At 37.7% G+C, this 18,507-nt stretch overlaps 1 protein-coding gene across 2 annotated transcripts in view; it reads right to left on the bottom strand.

The window, feature by feature from the left end:
• The window catches only part of MEF2A (myocyte enhancer factor 2A), a 54,318-nt gene that overhangs the window by 11,491 nt on the left and 24,320 nt on the right, over positions 1 to 18,507 (bottom strand). The window contains exons 3-8 of one of the 2 annotated variants that reach the window (XM_084268343.1): positions 17,845 to 17,976; positions 17,642 to 17,779; positions 14,338 to 14,557; positions 14,059 to 14,118; positions 3,989 to 4,179; positions 2,359 to 2,382 (exon numbers count right to left, since the gene is read on the bottom strand). In XM_084268343.1, the coding sequence (XP_084124469.1) occupies positions 2,359 to 2,382; positions 3,989 to 4,179; positions 14,059 to 14,118; positions 14,338 to 14,557; positions 17,642 to 17,779; positions 17,845 to 17,976 (765 nt within the window). The remainder of the gene's footprint in view (positions 1 to 2,358; positions 2,383 to 3,988; positions 4,180 to 14,058; positions 14,119 to 14,337; positions 14,558 to 17,641; positions 17,780 to 17,844; positions 17,977 to 18,507) is intronic. The other variant, XM_084268342.1, reaches the window with a different exon arrangement.

The raw sequence follows: 18,507 nt of genomic DNA, 5'->3' as shown, positions 1-18,507 counted from the left end.
TGTGTTTCAGACAGGTATACAAGGATTTCAATATCTGCAGCACTTAATTTTTCCTCTCTGCTCTGATCTTGATTGAGCCAGCAGTATTAAAAATGCATGACTCCTTTTTTAATAACAGAAGCAGCAGGTACAGAAACAGGGCTGTATTCAATTTTAAGCTTAAACTTGCAAAGATGAACTGAGGGCTACAAGTCCTTGGCTTGTCTGTCTGTTCAATTTAAAGAGAGACTGTACACCACAACTACCACGTTCAAGTTAGTTACAGCCTTCCACTGGCCACCTGCTTCTGCTCTCTGCTTGCCTGGCTGCTGTGGAAATCCCACCTTTGAGTTGAGTCTGGCAGCATTAAGGTCTCTGCCATTTGCTGAGCAGACGTGCCCACTCCACTTCAGAGCTCCCACATTTCAAAGCTCGAAGTCACAAAGTCCCACTGATTTTCTGTGCAATTTATCCCTTTAAATCACTTATGTACTTCTGAAAACCTCCACTAGACCAAGTTTATCTGGCATAGAGATATGTTATTAGAGCAGATTTTTGTGTCTGTCAGGAATTGACCTTTTTCCAAAGCTTTCTTGGATGGCAGCCTATAAAGTTGGGATTACTATATAATGGAAAAGTTAGAGGAGTATACTGGGAAGCAATCCAGACCAGAGGATTTCCCCATGGGATTTTATGTTTTCTGTTGTTGAGTGGCTAATAAAGGTGGTTTTCTGAGGTAATTTATTTCTGAACACAATTCCTCAACACTCAGCTGTACAAAGAAGACACTAGGAAACAGTCACGTGTCTAATATTTGTTGCACTTGGAGATTCAGCCAACGATCATGGCAACTTCCAGGAATTTTTTCACTATTTTTTAACCTGGTGCAAGCAACAGCAGGGACAGGAAGAGTTCAGCATCTTCACTTCATGCTATGCTACCCTTCCCCTCCGTTTCTCACACTCAGTTCCCAATGTGTGCAGGCACATGACGTGGAACTGCTTTCCAGCGCGGGAATCGGCATCAGAAATTAGGGTGGGCAGGAGAGGCAGCGTTGCAGGTGTTCCTCATATTTCTTTACAGCAACTGAGGAGGCCACTGCTGCCTTCTCCCCTCCCACAGACGAGGGCCTGCGCCCCTGACACTGTCCCCACACCCCTCCTCACCAAGGCGCTGTGAGGAGCACAGCGGCTTTTAGCAGGTAGCACTCCCTTGACTCAAGGGCTTTTCCACATTCCAATTGCAAAGCTGTTTTGGTGAAGTGTTTTCCCATTCAATTTAAGGTCTATTTCTTGCACTGGAAAACAGACACTCCTCTCTGAAGGTGAGGGGAACATGCATGACAGCTGTTTGTAACAGCAAGTCATTCCAATAATCCCTAAAAATATAAATAATGACTTTCAAAAATCATTTCCCATTCCTTTTCTCAATTGATTGCTCATGTTTAAGGGGAAAACAAACCAACACAAACCATGATCAGCATGCATTCATCAAGAAATTTATCTAAATGACTACATTTTCCATGCTTTCATGCAATTAGAGCCTCATATTAGCAACAGGTCCATGTTCAAAACCAGATCAAGGTATGTGGCAGGCAGACTTCTTTGTGTATCTTTACAATTGCACTCTGATGCAGCATCTTCTGCATGGTTGATGCTACAGCAGCTAAAAAAATTTGCATTTCCCTCTAAAAATAAGTGACAAATTATTTTTGGCTTACGTTATTTTCCAGACAAAATGCCAAACTTTTTGGAAAAAAAATAAGAGAAACCCCAAATCCCAAGAGTTTCCTTTCAAAAGCAGAATATCTTTCCACTGGAAAAAGGTAGAATTATTCATTTGCAATTCCATATTCCTTCTGGTAAACAGGGAACACCCCTGTGGTTTGATAATCTCACGCAGGATGAAATAATTCTAAACTCTGAAAAGGTGACCTCACCAGCAATGATGTAATCTCCTTGAAATGAAGAGAAGTAACAAAGGGCTTGTGTTACAATCTGAAGAACTTTGTAAGTGAAGCCACTTTCTAAAAATATTCCAATAATTTTGGGGTAAGTGGGTATATTTTACATAAAAGACAGCCAATATCCTATACACATGGACAGTTACTCTGTAAGGCTCTTTTCCAATGTTCCCTCCAAGAAAAACAGAAATATGTTCAGGAAAAAAATTGTTTACAAATGGAAAGCACTAGACTTTGGATGTGTTTTCAACTTGAATTGGTCAGGTTTTGAGTTTGATATAACAAACGTTATTTTTGTCTGCTACCAAGGGAACACTGGAATTATTTAAAATATGTAGTGAAACTACAGTTAAAAAAACTGTAGCAAAAGGCATTTTCAGCATCTTGCTCTCTCTCAAACAGTAGCCCAAACTCACCAACTCCAATTCATCCTCCTCCGACTGTACTCAGCAAACAAGAGGGATAACAGAGTTACTAAAAATAGCATTGCTTTCAAAAACGAAAGAAAAAGTCACATTTGTGCTTCAAGATTTTATTTATTTTAATTAATGATGTGAATTTGCCACTGAATTCTGTAAATAGGACTAGTAGGAAGTAATACTTCACATAATTTGGGTCAAAGACACTGTGCAGGAAGACACTGTGCTTTGGCAAAATGAGTGCAGAAAGACCTTTGTAAAGACAAGGACACAGCTACACATTGACAACATATGTGGATATGGAGCACAGCAGTTTCTGGCTGGACTGATCCAACAAACATCCAACTCAGTAACAAGCTATTTTTCACATACACCCATTATACCATCCCAGCATCTGCACTCTGAAATCTCTTTCCAATTTCTTTAACGACAGACAAAACCTAAATAGGTATTGTACACTATCAACATTGAAACAACTACCATTATCAAGACCCTCAAGTATTTCTAATGAATTTAGAAGTGTATTTTCACTTTTAAAATTAGCAATGTATTCCCTAGGTCTTCTACGCTTCAATATTCCTAGAAAAACCTTAAATTTCAGGAACCATTACTCTGAGGATAATTATACCTTTTGTCACTTGGATTAATCTCATATTATTCATCATGAATACCAGTAACAAATGTAAGCACTTGTGGTATCTTAAAAACAAATAAGAATTACACAGGGAGTACTTGTATTGTTTATATCCTGCTCCTCTTGGCTATGGTTCATCCTTCCACACACAGAAAACAGAAAACACACACAGAGATGTTTAAAATTTCTACATGACAGCAGAAGACTAAGACCAAAGTATTTGGCCAACCAAATTAAAGGAAAAATAGAGTAACTCTTCCTGAAAGACCTGTTCTGGTCTGAGCGCTGTGGTTGCCTCATGCCTCACACGAAACGCGTGTGCTATTCCAAACCCAGGCTGAACAAACATTACTGCCCACATGCCAAACTGCACAGTAGTACTGAAAAGTACACAAATGGGGACTGAGCCTGATCCTCATTACTCTTTTATGTCTTCACTGACGACACGACATCCACCATCGGACACTCAAGGTTGCATTCCCACACGCCACATCAAACAAGCGCTTCTCTCAGATCATCATTACCACTGAAGCTCCATTTTACATCCCACAACCACTATGACCCAGGAAAAACAGGTACAAACTGTGCTTTGGGGCACGTTAATAGAGTTCACATCAGGAATGAACCATTCCTCCACAGCATAATGCAGAGCCCTTTTTAAAACCCACATCCTCCAAGCCAAGGTTCTTGGTACCCAGTCAGTGAGAGGTCAAATCAAAACAAAATCCCAAACTATGTCTCTAGGATTGCAGTCTAACCACATTTAGGACAGGCTGCTATTTTACATTTTGTAAAAAGAGAATTCCTTACAAAATTTAACTTCTCCCCAGGTAACAACTTGAAGTTTCAATTTTCATCAGTGAATTTTGGTAACACAAACACCTCTCTATTACTGTAACCTACAGTAAGCAGATGAGAGTTTCTCCCTGTGCACACAGACAGAACACTTCACTTTTACACCACCAGCTAAGGAAACAAAATGTTTTAACTTACCAGTGGTGGCATCATACCCTTGCTGGAGGGTGGGATGACAACACGGAGGTCTGGTTTGCGATTGTTCATTCCAAGATTGCCTCCTCCAGGTGGAGGTGGAGACTTTGTAGGCATGACTTTGCCCAAGCCATTCCCACCACCAGTAGTTCCGAGTAGACTTGGTGAAGCTCGAGAATTCACAAACCCATTTCCTGAAAGAGGGAAAGTGAACGTACCATGAGACTAAAAAGCAGCAGCACTGCATGGATTTGGTGCACAGGTACAAATGATGACCTGTTTCTTTTGTAAAACTTCCAGTAACAAACTTCACGAGGCGCAGCACTGAATAATCGAACCAGCCCCAGCCCCGTTCGCAGAAGATCGATACGTGAAGGTAACAGCACCTCAAGGACACGCTGTGGCAGCGCAAACGCTGAGAAGAGCAGATTGTCACAAACCTGTTTCTAATAACATCTGCTGCGTTTTTTTATTTTGTCCTTTGAAGTTCCTGCAGGCTGAGCTTGCAAAAAAGAGTGTGGTTTTGCACAAGCCCACTTCAGCCCCACGCCAGAACAAGACCTATACTGAATTGTTGCCTGTGAGAATCAAACAATCAGCTCTTAAAGTCTATTTCTAAAAATGTAGTCTTCAAATATCTTAAAGATCGTCTATACTCCAATATCTATTCACTCATACAGTTACTTTCAGTCTCAAACTTATCTTGTATCTGGCAACAATGAGGGGAACAAATCCTTTCTTTTAGAATTCATTCCAAGCTTTGAACACAGATATACACATCATTTATTCTCATCAATTTATTTTTACACAGGTTGTCTTCTCCCTTGCTACTAACACTTATTCCAAGTACTGTCAAGCAAAAGCCTACAAGTCTTCAGCACTGAAATCTCAGAAAGCTAAATCGGCTCAAGCCTCAGCTTGCACTCAGAACAGGAGAGAAAAGCAGCAAGGCAGTACAGAAGTACCTAGCAATCCATTTTCCTCTACTGAAAAAAGCACCAATCACATTTTTTCAAAATATATTTATCAGGGAAAAAATGTAAAGCCACATTCCAGTGAATTTATCATATTTATAGCAACAATTCCCAAAATACACACACCTTATTCAGCTGCAAGTGAAAAAAATGCTGCTAAGCCAGGGGAATTTCACAACAGGGCACCCTATAGTTCACACTACAGAACTTGTGTGTGTATAAATAAATACAATTCATAGTAAGATTATGTTCATACTAACACTGCATCTCTGAAAGCAGCCTTTATGGTCACAATTCAGGGAAAAGTCTGTTACACAAAGTTCACTCTGTGGAAAACTCTCTTCTAATTGCCCGCAGTGCCAGACTGGCACGAGCTTTGCATTATTATTCTAATTTGAATAGGTCCCTATGCCCAGTGCAATTTATTACATTAAGTACATATTAATCTAAAAGCAATTTAAATAAGAAAGTTGTCAGTGTCACATTCTACCTTCTTTAGCAAGGTTTTTAATGCATTTAAAAGCTTTGAAAGGATGAACAGTAACGTATCAGTAACAGCACCACACTTCATGAAGGTGGCGGGTACTGAAAGACACTTCACTAGTGCATGTGCAGAACCAAGGTGTGAGTTCACCAGGATGTTAATAAGGGAGCCTCCTTCTTTGCTAACAATACTTGTTACATGGCAGAGGAACTGCCAAATGCAGTCCTTTCATTTTCCCTATCCTCCAGAAATGGAACCCTATATATTACCAGTGTAGAAATGGAGAAAGAATAGTATATAATAATATAAGAATTAAAACAAAGCTCCTGTACTGATCTGAAGATATGTTCCTGAGTTTTATAAAGGTCATTTGGAAACAAGTATTGCTGAATACTCTTAAAGAAAAAACCTAAGTAGGTAGAACTTGCTAGCCTGGAATTTGCAACCACAGTATTCTTGTTCACACGTGGATCAGCAGTAAATTTACAACTTTAAAACTAGGATTTCAAATTCTTGATTTACTGTCTTCATGGATTTCTCATGTGCCAAAAGCCTGGCCATACATGGAGGATTTGCTATGTCCCTTGAGTTTTTCAAGGCTAACAAAGCAAGGAGGAGTTATTCTAAGTAGTATTTTCATGAAGCATTTAGACAGGTGGTATGGGAATGTCTTCTGCTAATTCTACCATTTAACTCAAGTTATGGGGAAAAGAAGGAACACAGACAGCAGAAAGAAGAAAAATCTTCTTATGTCAGCATTCTTCCTTCTGTATTAAAAACCAGAGCAATACCTCATTTTGTGATTAAAGCATCTACAATCCTCAGCAAAACACAGCAGAATTGGGATACTTCTAGGTTAGCGATTAAATTTTAAGTGGCTAGAACTGAGAACACCAGAGCTAAATATACTCTTTCTTGACTGCTAGGTGAGAACTAGCCACAGCTAGGTCACACAGAAAACCCAACCAACCAAAGGGAAATTAAGTTCCATTGCACCATAAGGTTCCTGAAACAGTGAGACAGTTTTCATAGAATCATAGCTTTGTTAAATACAGTTGTGCATCAATACCCATGCATTATAAATGAGTATAAACATTAGTTACAGACAGCCTACATAGCATCAGATTGCAAGACAAACCTTACACAACGGACAGAGTAAAATTTCAGTGTATTTGGAAACAGATGTGAGGGAGAAAAAATTATTAGAGAATGCTATTAGAGAATAGCAATTATTATTATCTTCCATTTTCATCAAAACCATCTGAACACTTAAAGAACTCACTGTTACAAGAGTAAAGTCTGAGCTTTAATCTAATAGTAAATAGCATTTTATTACTCACTAGGTTGTCAGCATCACCGTTGATATGCCAAAGCTGCCGTGTTGAATTCGAACTTCAGAACAATCACACTCTGTACAAACAATGAAGTTCTGTACAGCATTTTAGTCTCTCCTATGATACCATTTCCTGTCCTCTATGGTTTCAAGTATTTCAGTAGCTCATGTGTTAAATCTGGACAGTGTCTTTCTCCCACACCCATTACGGTCATTTCCTGCAGCCCTTACTGCAGGGCTCTGCCAATCCCTCAGAAACATTTCATGCTTTTAGCAGTGCTGTCAAAAACAACAAAGTCCTTGCCACTGCCTTCTCTGCACAGTATCATTCAGCAGGGCAGAGTCAAAGCATTTGTCCTAACAAAAGGCTGAGCATTTCTTTAAAATGAGGGTTTAGAAAAAATATATATTAAGAAGGGGTGAAAAAGCAAACCATAAGTGTGCAATACTGTGGGTATTATTGTAGTACCAGCACTTTGTTATAAATAACAAGCACAGAACATTTAAACACTGAAGTATCTATACTGATTATTATTATCTATGATTATGTGAACAGCCATATGCTGGGCCTGCAAGACTGTAGAATATTCATTTTTAACATGAAGCTTGAAGCCTTTTTCCTGTTAATAATCTAATAGGAAAATCAAATTACAAATTAAGAGTAAAAGAGTAACTTAAAACATGGTCTTTCTTAGAAGAGGGTCAGGAGCCAGAAAAAGATAATGATTACAAGATGATGCAACTCTACGGCAGGTTGCCAAACTGAGGCTTTAACAACCCCATAAATCCTACTTACTCTTTTGTGTAACAGAGAAATTGTACCTACCCCACCCACTATAGATCTTCCCCAAAGAGAATTACTTTATGTTTAAAAACACTATCAAACTGCAAAATGGGAACAGAATATAAAATCCTGTATCAGTGTCCAGACTAGTGGTTTGACTTCTGAAGAGTTTTATTTAAGCCTAATTCTTTAAAACAGCCTATGAAAGCATTTCAAAAACCTTCTTTGGAAAACAGACACCAATGCAAATAGGATAAGCTCTCAATTACATGAATCATTTTAAACAAGGATTAAAATTATAATTCAATTAGATTTCATGATAACAAACACTGTCAATGTACATTAGCATACTATGCTAGTCAGAAAATGTTTACTTTTGAACTAGCTTCTTTTCTGAAGCTAAATATTAAACCCCACACAGTTTAACCCCTGTGTATTCTACCTTCAGAAAGGTAATATAGCTTAATCTCATTTATTGTCCAGCAGCCCAAGACACAGCATTCAATTACATGAGCCAGACTCGTATTTCACTATATAAATCCCATCAGCTGAAACAATGGACACACGTGGCTGGAAAGTACTCCATGTCCTTGTTACTACTCAAGAAATAAATTACAGTCATTGATGCCATTAATTTTTTTTTTTTTGTGGTTCATTTTTGGAGAAACTGAGCAGTTATGCAGAGTTTGGGAAAATAATTGTGGGCAAGCAGCTAAGCAATGTAAGATCAAGCAAAAAGAAGAACAGTAGTAAATAAATATTTATGCCTCAAATGACATCATACAACCAATGTCATGTAATTAGAAGTAAACAGAGAACTGTGTCTGCAGTAAGCCATTCATTCACTGCACAACTACAAGACCAGATAAAATCTATTTAAGAAAAACATTTGCATGTAGGACCTTGAGGCAAAAGTAAATGCAACAATAGCATTTCTATGTGCATTAGCTGCTCAATTATTATTTTTAGTATAAAAGCTTTACATGGAAATTAAAATAAGCCAAACAAAATCCCTAAGTCTTTTTGCATTTCATACCAGTTTTAGCTTTGCACAGAAATCACTGTCAAATCATTTCAAAAGGCCTAAGTTCTCTGCTAGCTTAGAGACTTTACATCTCAAGGAAGCTGAAATACTTTTATTTACATTTATCAATACGTATCTATTTGTCAGATAATACAGTAATTTAAGATTTTACAACATTTTTACTTTTAATGCAGTACTTCAGATATTAAAATGCAGCAAAAAAAAAAAAATACAGATGACTAAGTGCCAAGGGAATGCTTCTCCTGTTACAAAACTAAAAAACCTCATTCCTCATGTTGCTGGAAATTTTTTTTGCCCAGAGCTCATAAAGGGAGAGAGAATTGTCAAGGATATTTAGGATTTAAATGGGGCTTCTTCAAGAGTAGTGTTATTATTCAGAAAGCAGCAGCAAACCTGAACAAAGGCATATTGCTTTTGTATCTAGATGTTATTCAACTGAGTGTGAAACATTAGCAGTGGCAACTGAAAGCCTTTTAGGCCTTTTGTCAACTAAAGCATTTACAGTTCATGAAATCAGAGTTCTACTTTCTGAACTTGTTGATTTCTCTGTTTCAATAGGAAGCCAGTATAAGGAACAGGCAAGAGAAATGGTATGCTTACAACATCTGAGGATGTGCATTGTGGTATCTGTGGCACAGTGACTATGTAATAGTTGGGATTTCACACAGACTGCAATACTTTGATTCAGCTGGGACATTAATAATTTGTGATACAGGTGGCAAATTCTAATCAGAATTGTCTTGTACCTCTATGTAAATCAGAAATTGTAGGGTAATGAACACACATAACATATGAAATATTAAATAAAAATGCAAGGGTAGCTCTGGGGCCGAACTGACCACATGTGGATGGGTGGTTTCCAAGGAAAGGCTGCTACAAGTGAGAAAAAACCTCCATGAATCAAAAAACCAACAGTCAACAACACTCAAATACTTTCATCTACCAGCATATTTTTCATGCTGATTTCAGCCAGTCATTTCTTGTGAGCTGATCTAATCAGAGGATGATGGATGGATCAAACTTTGTTATTTGCTGACAACATCTAGCAAAGGAAAAGGATTCAGCCTGCATGCTGTGAAACAGCTGGTCTGCAGTCCACTTTCAATATTTCTTTTCTTTGAGGAAAGCTTGGAAGCTGCAGGGTAAATAGGCTGTTCTGAAAGTTCTTCAGGGATCCTCCAGCTTCTACCTTGGAGTAGGGCAACACTGACTGTTGTATTTACCTGCATGAGCTTAAAGACCAATGCAAGGCAAAACATTATGCCAACACAACTGACATTACAAAGCAAGAACCTTTGCCCATTGCATAACCTCTTTCAATACCAACTAGGAAGAGCAAGGAGCTGTCTAGTGGAAGACTACCTGTGACAGGTACTACCTGTCACACTGAGGAGAAAGCTGATAAGAAACACCACAGCAACACAGCCTTAAGCAGGAATGTGCTCAAGGTTTACAGCTGCTCTCCTAAGGTGGTCAGCTACAACAGCGCCAAGCCTTTTATCTGATGTACATGACACAGACTGATGAGTCAGAGTGGGTTAGAGGGAGAACAAAGTCTGTTTTCTTAAAGAAGCACCAATCCAGTTTCAAGCAAGATTCCTGCAAGAGGTATGTTTTTCCAGAGTTAGTTGGACATTACAAGCTGCTTTGTAATTTAAGCCTTCTGGTGTATTCTTGAGAACTGCAGCATATTAGCCACTTGACTCAGACTTGTGAAAGACAAAGCTGAAAGATCCTTTTATCCTCAGATGTGTAGGAAAAAAACCCTCTCCCAGTCAGGCAAGCCCTCAAGATAAAGGGAATCATTTACAGGTGTGGCCTTTCACAGTTTTCTGTCTTGATCCCTTTCTGACAGGCAGTTTACAGGTGCACACAAGCTGTCAGTTCCACCTCTGCATAATCCCCCATGAGGCCAGGATAGAAAATCTCCCATGACCTAGACTCGCTCTTATTAGGGATCCAGTAGCTCACATGACAGTTTCTCAAGCAGGTAGATCCTTCAGTTCTATTCCAAAGAAATTAAGTATTCCTACAGTTACTTCACATGATCAGAATCTGAAGATCAGTGAAGACATTAAGAGAAAATACAGCTCTGGAACAGAGAGGAGAAATGCAGTACTCTAGCAGATCTTCCTTACTCATTCTCCTGAGACAAAAAAATTTTAAGAGGAAAAATAGTTTCTCAGAAGAATAACTGGGTCCATAAACTGCATTACTGGCCAGAAGGGCTGCTTAACTGACAATGAAAAGTATAGACAGATAATACTGTGTCTTTGCAAGACCACAAAGAGCCTCCAGTTCCAACTGCTCTGTCAAAATCTGGGAAGGACTTAGGAATCTCAGTCTAAAAGGCTATAGTTTTCATGCAGCCTCAGCCAGGCAGGTAACTCACGTCCTTTGCATGTTTCCAGCTCAATGCTATAAATGAAAGGTATGGAAAAAAGTAGAGATTGGGCAACAGTGGTGGCAATTTTGTGCCTCTCTGATCCTCAGTCTCCTCAGGGATGGGACAACCAGAAGTGCACCTCTTGGCAGCCTCTAGATGATTCAAGGCATAAAACCCAATCTGCTGGAACACAGTAAATCAAACCTCCTTGTTACAAATATGAAGGTAATCCATCCACAAAGTCCTTTCAGTTCAAAGTCAAAGAAACTCTTCCCCATATCTGGGTGCTCAAAGCAAGTGAGGCTATACTTTGCCTATTTAGAATCCACAGCCCTTTGAAAGGAGAATAATATAGACACACAGCATGTGTTCAAGCCACGATGATGTTGAGAACAAACAGCTAGTTGTACACAGCCTGGTGATACAAGATCTTTGAAGCATATTAGAAGCCAATCACAAGTTGAACAGGTTGCTCATGGTCACTGTTAAAACAGTATCCTTAATTAGATCAGACATTTTGGAGCTAGAATTTTAACAGAAAAAATGAGTTAGTGCAAAACCAAATATTGTTGTAATATTGGATATTTTTCCCCCTCTTGAATATGATAAAATTGCCAAGTAAAAACATTAAGCTTATTTTTTTGTGTGGTGGGTAAAATTTGAAATATTAAAAAATAAAACTGTTTTTTCAGTGTTATGAAATAAGCTCTCAGGATTACAAAATGATCACAAATTTTCTGTTGGAGACATAAAAAGCACCTAGCAATCTTTCCCACAACACGCAGATATTTTTACTCAAAGTTATTTTCTATAGAAAAACTGTTAAGTTGGCAGATCGCCTGCTAAAGCAAATCAGATCTATTCCAATCAAGTTACACAGGACTTGAGTCTCATGTGAAGCAAATGAGAGCTGTTTTATGCAGTTTGTTTGAACTGGGTCCTTTGTTAAGGTGGCCTTAACATGCTTTTTGCTCAAAGGCATATAAGTATCTTTAAATGAAATGAGAACAAAACCTTAAATGCTCTAAATTTCATCATGTCAAGTAAGTCTTGGGTTTTTCCTTTGTCTGTAAGTGGATATGGGTATGCCAGCACTCCATCTTTGTTTGACATCTCTCCTATAAACTAGAGCACTACAAAATTGACACATGACCTGTCACAACTATATCCATAGGAGAATTCTTCATTCCTGAGAAGTTTAAAAGATTGAAAGCTAAAAGAAGAAAATATTGTTTTTAAAGTGAATTCTACAATAAATGTAGCGAGAAACTCAACCCATTGTTCTCAGCACACATAATTAACTTGATATACGCACTTCAGTGGCAGCTGTCAAGACCAAATTGACAAGTTAGCAGATTTACTCTATCTGGTTATGTATGGTTTCTTAATTTTGGTTGCAATTGTGAAGGTTACTGTGCTCTTGACAGTGTTTAAAAGAAGCCATGCTATATCCTAGCAGAAAATGGAGCTCTGACAGCATAGGGTACTCTGTGGCTTAGCATTCTGGTGTTAACTAGATAGTTGAGTTTTACTGGTGGTACTTCTCATGGATGTTCCACTGTTCTTGTGCAGCCAAACTTGTATGAAAAAATTCTTTCTAGAAATGAGTGGGCATATGTATAACATTTTGGGTGCGATGTTCTGGAAAGTAAGAGATAAGCAATGCATTTTGACTTTTCACATAAACTATTAATAAATGCAAGGAGGAAAACATTTTACTGCATTAAATATGTTCACCAAGCTGCTGTAACTGGGTATTTCTACAGCTTAATATTCTAAAGCAAGAGCTGTAAACAACTGTTTTATTTGCTTATTGAAAGAACGAGTCTTAAATCTGAGACTACTGTTACTAAAACCTGATTTTGGAGAAGAGGCCTGAAACAACTTGATAAACTTATTTAGTCTGACTTGAGAATACTATGGACATCAACATCTGTCTAAAAATAGTAATTTTTCTCAAGTGAGGAAATTTCCTCCATTTAAAATCTTGCTTACCCACTGGAAACCACACTTTAATATTTCATATCTTTGCTGCACATAGCCAAAGAATGGATAAAGAATGGAAAGTCAATCCTGTGCTTTCAGCCTCGTAGCTGCAGCATTTTTTAATGTATAAAGTCAGTTGCCTGCCTTCATCTTCAAAACACTTTTCCCAGTTGCCAGACTAAGTGGCCAACGGGCAAATGCTGAAAAGTCAACAGCTGCTTCTCCAATTCCTTCCTACGAACACACTGTGAGGAGAGTTACATCTATTCCCAAAATGGACCCTCAGTCACAATGACACCTTAAGGAAGGGACATGCAGGAAGTGTCATTTATTTTGTCTTTCTTTGGCATGATAATTTTCAGTGGTTGCCTGCCCTCTACCACAGTACTGAATTTTGTTTAGGGGAGACAAAATATTAGTTGAATTGAGACATGCTATCATATCTTTTCACTGAAGACCAAAAATACCATGAACTTGATTTCTGGCAAAATCTCTAATTTCTTTTTGAAAGAAATTCTGATTATCTTCCAAAATTAAAACACAGCCTAGCTATCAGCTTCCAAGATTTATTGCTTTCCTAGTATAACTGCTAGAAAATAATGAGCAAGAAATGCTCAGCAATACAAACAATACAGTCTGTATTTGCTTCATTTTGACTGACCCACCACCACTAATAGCAAACATCCAGGTCTTCTGAATTAAAAGTTGAGAATTCAGCTGAGTTGCCTTTAGTGTAATTGATAGGCTGTATTTCATAGAAAGTAAGAAATCTGGCAAACAGAAGATCTCTTTAGAGTGCTATAATTACACTTGCAGAGAAACACAATAGCAAAAGCAGCATGCTACAACTGAATACCACTGAAATAAAAAAATGCAAATATCACTGAAGTGGAAAGGGCATGATGGTAAGAAGTTAAATGCCTGCTAAGACTTGACAATTATAAGGCAACTAAGAAAATTATAACCTTTGTTCGTTCACAACCACTTCTTCCAAGAGTAAAAAAAAAAAATTGCTTTTTGAGTAACTGTGGAACTAAAACCACAACACTGTTTTTCAACAAAGACACAATAGCATGCTTACCAACTGGACTGGTACCAGCTCCATTTGGCACTGTGAGGTCAGTTGTCCCCAGCATTCCACCTAATAAAAGTAAGACAGAGCATTAAACTAATTTGCTCTCATTACCTCATCATATCATTTTGTACTTCAGAAGTTAAAACTATTAAAAAAACCCCAAACCAATACTACTAAAAAAGTACCAAATTCTTGTTTGAGTTGGTTTGTGTTTTGGGTTTTTTGAAAGTAAAAGAAAAAAAAAAGAGGGTATAAAAGGAAAGCACAACAGTAGAGAAGTCTTACCTGCATTGCCAGTACTGGGTGGTCTCTGAGGGGCCCCAGGTGATACGTTCCGATGCAGGGTGGTCTGAGGTGGGGAGAGCATGGTCGTGTCCGTTAATGATGAACTGGCTGCCAGTGATGGGGATACAAGGGAACTCCCTGGGTTACTGTAGGTTAAAGTGTTCGGATTGGACACTGGGACTGTAACCGACATCGAGAAGTTCTGAGCAGGCAAACCAGGCTGGAGGAAAGAAGACAAGGTACACACAAGACAACAGCATTAGCATTGACTTTGTTTGCAGAAATAACACATTACAAAGATGGACATTTTTCATTTACCAGCAATTACTCAGATTTTTTTAAACAAGTTAATTATGTTAGTTTTTAAACTGTATTAAGCATACAATTTTAAAACATCCATTTGCTGTAGAGTATGGTGTTAAACTTTCACACATCATATAAATACAGTTCCAGAAGAATTACTCAAATGTCTAAAATACTGAAAGTTGAAATACAAAAAAAAAATATTGGAAGATATTAACATGAACTTGCAGGCTCAGAAATACAACAAATTTATCAGTTAATGTGGATTATTACAAAGCAATGAAAAACTAAACATGTCTACAAATCAATGAACTGCTGCACCTTCAAAATGGAAGCATAAACATGCACATTATATAGTCAGTTATTAAACCAAAAAAGAAAAAGTTAGTAATAACATTTTTAATAACATTGCCAATATATTGCCAGCAATTGCTAAAACTGCTTTTTCAGACTAAAAGTAAACAGATCTTTAAAAATTCACTACACCCAGTAACTTGAATTCAAACATTTCAATTGTCATTATTATGTGTTCCATAAAACCCTGCTTCAATAGCCACTCCATCTTTCTTCTTTTGCAAATCTCTTTTTTTAAAATTCTAATTTTTACAGCATTTGAAAGGCAGCTATTTTTCCTGAAGTATATATGTTTTTTATTCAATAGCTATTTGAATCAAAAGCTTAGATGCCTGCCCATCTATGGTACTCCTTTTGTTATGACTAACTTCTTTGGCCTTTGTTTCATTCCTATCCTTTGACAGTGATGAGTTTCTGAAACAAAGAGGGACTATTTTCTTTCACAACTTTTGTAATTACTGGAACCAAGCTGACAGGTACGATTTAAGGGTACAAATACTTTAGTATTTGTTGACAGAATATAGTATTTGCATTTGACCTCTAAAGTAGAAGCAACAAACACTCATGACCTATTAAGTATATTTAAAAAAAAAAATGCACATTTATCAAGTTCAGCTTAAAATTTACTTAGAATGACACTTCTGTACGACAATTTTGATAGCATTAGAACTACAACAATAACTATACTAATTAAAACAGCACAATACATATCTTAGAAGAAACAAAATCTCTTACTAGCAACAGCCAATGACAGTGTCCCTACTGAAGCATTCCTAAGAATAATTATCAATTTTTGGCACAGACAAAAGGAAAAAGTAATGAAGCACAGCAATGTAATGCTAGCAAATCTTTCACAGTATCTAACTAATGACAGGCTGTACTGGTGTTTGTTTAAAAGGGAAACTACTTCAAGAAGTTATTTAATATCTGCAAGAAAAAGTCAAGTAAAATTAAACCTTAAATACCTGATGTGTACTTAAAACAATGCTAGAAGTTAACAATTGGAACAGATTTCCTGGAGGTTTCTTAATAATAAAGCTAATAAATGACAACTTCCCCCCACACCTTACAATAAAGGCTGCCTCTGCCCATCTATGGTGCTCATTTGGTTAGGCCCTGATTCTTCCCACTTTGCCTCATTCCTATCCTTTGACAGTCATGAGTGCACTAGAACAGAAGAAACCCATAAATACTGGAAATAGAACCAGAACAGGTCCAGCTCAAGCTATAAACACAGAGCTATTGAGCTAAAAAATAATGTCACCTTTTTTATTTACACTGATGGCCACATAGACCATTTAGGCTGTTCAAGAAGACAACAGAAAATCAGGAGAGAGCAGGTTAACTGTACCATAGTGAGAGATGAGGCCTGAAGCTAACACACAAATGCTGGGAAGCAAAAGCTTTAAAACAAAGCAGATATGGGTTTCAATCAAGTATAAAGAACTTGCAGAGAGGAGCAACTGGGTGCCATGGCTGGCAGTTTGCTGTTTAAGTCCCCAGAGATGGCCTTATTGCCCTGAATAATGAAACAACTTCTACTATCAGCAAGTCATGTGGGGACACAGGACTCAATTACCCCATGGTCTGTGCTGGTTAACCTAGCCCATCTATTTACTTTAATTGCCACAAGATTTGCAATATTAAAAAATTTAAAGGCTCTGCCAGGGCCCTGTATTAGTGTTCTTAGAAAATGCTTCCCATGTAATACTCAACACTAATTGGCTTTTGCAGATGGAAATTAAATGTCATCACGTACACCTCGGGGAAGAACACTCAAGATTCATGCCACTATTATCCCCAAACGTCTTGGGTTCCAGAGTCCAAGAATTCTCTAAGAGTCCTTCTAAATCATCTTTTTGCCATATACCCTAAAACTGAAGAGGATATGTGAAACTGAGGAGAAAATGAACAATCTGCTCAGTCAATACATGGGGTTCAAACAATGGTAATTTACCTTCTGATTTAGGTAACTCTAAAATGAAAAATGATCATCTGATCACCCTATGGGATAGGAGATCATATCTTTCCAAAGCAATTTGGTGACTTGTGGCTGCAAATAGAGCCTTAGCACCATGGACACGTTTTCCAAAGTTCTTTCAGTGCCCAAGAAAGTATCTGTTGGAATTTCAATAGGAGTAAGACACCAATCTTATGAGGCACTCATAGCACACTAGTCTTCATCTTTAAACATCTAAATACCTTTCTACATCCAGTCTTCAACAAAATAAAATTCCACTGTTTTTATGATAAAATTAATCCAATCCAAGCCTGCTTGTTACATACTGTAAAAATCTCAATTAATAGATATATGAAATGTAAACAAACTATCCTACATCCCACGGCAAAAATCTATCTTTATAAAAATATTTTAGGTAGGGCTCCTGAAATTTAGAAACATTATCTCATGTTCACAAGGTACGAAAAGCTGTGAGTGCAAAAAAGAAGCCAGAGATGTCTTCTTATTCTTAAAGGTAAAATTATTTTAACAGGATCTAGTATCAGCTTCTCATTCTTCCTCAAAAATACATATTCCCTTCTCAAACCATTACATACTCTTGTCTCTGCAGTGGTTTTCAGTGGTAAGCAAACACTGTGAAAGTTCTCATGCACGTAATAGAAGCACAAACCATACTTAAGTACTCACTGCGATTTTATGATTCCGCATCATATTATCAAACTCTTCATTAATTTTTTTATATTTTTCTTCTGTATGTGGCGTGAGCACATATGAAGTGTCAGGGTCCGGGCTGTCGCACCCTCTGTGTTCCTTCTTGTTCAGAGCCTAAATAATGAAGTTAATAAAAAGGATCAACAAATAAAAAGTAGAGATAAAATAAAAGTACTTACAGGGCCTCGCTTGAAAATAAAATCACTATCTTCATTTAGTTTGCTGAATCTGTCCTCCGATAGTGGACTGTGCTCAAAGTAATCGTCAGCATCAGGGCTCTCACAACCATTAAGGCCTTTCTTTCTTAAGGTCTGAAATACAATTGGAAAATTCACATACAAATCATACTAACTTGCCAAGAAGTTTTGTACACTACTGAATCATTCAGAGCCACTGAAACTACATGAAACTTTCACAGACAAAACTCACTGTTCAACAGACAGGCTTAGTCTTTCAGAATAGTGGCTTAATACACAAAGAGAAAAGGTTCACTCAGAGGCACAGACTCTCCCAGGTGCCATCTCATGGGTAACCTTAACCTACAACCACTTCATCTGCCCAGTGTCCCATGCAAAACCATTTTTAGATACTCTCTCATGGAGTAAGGTTCCCTGACATACAGGGAACATTCAAGCCTATGACAAAGCAGTTGATATCATCTCTGGCAATCAAAAGCCAATTTACCAGATCTTTAATATATTTATTTTAGCATCCCAATTTTAATATTCACATTTAAGGAGCATACACTTATATTCTGAGAAACACAGTGGCTAAAATCATCGATCGAATTCAACAGCCGTAGTACATCGATATATGTAAAACTTGGTCTTGGTAGTTTATAA

The sequence above is a fragment of the Gallinula chloropus genome (assembly GCF_964237585.1).
Source record: "Gallinula chloropus genome assembly, chromosome: 9".
In the NCBI taxonomy this organism is placed as follows: domain Eukaryota; kingdom Metazoa; phylum Chordata; class Aves; order Gruiformes; family Rallidae; genus Gallinula; species Gallinula chloropus.
Note: the sequence above shows the minus strand (reverse complement) of the source record. Positions and strands in the feature narration are given on the sequence as shown.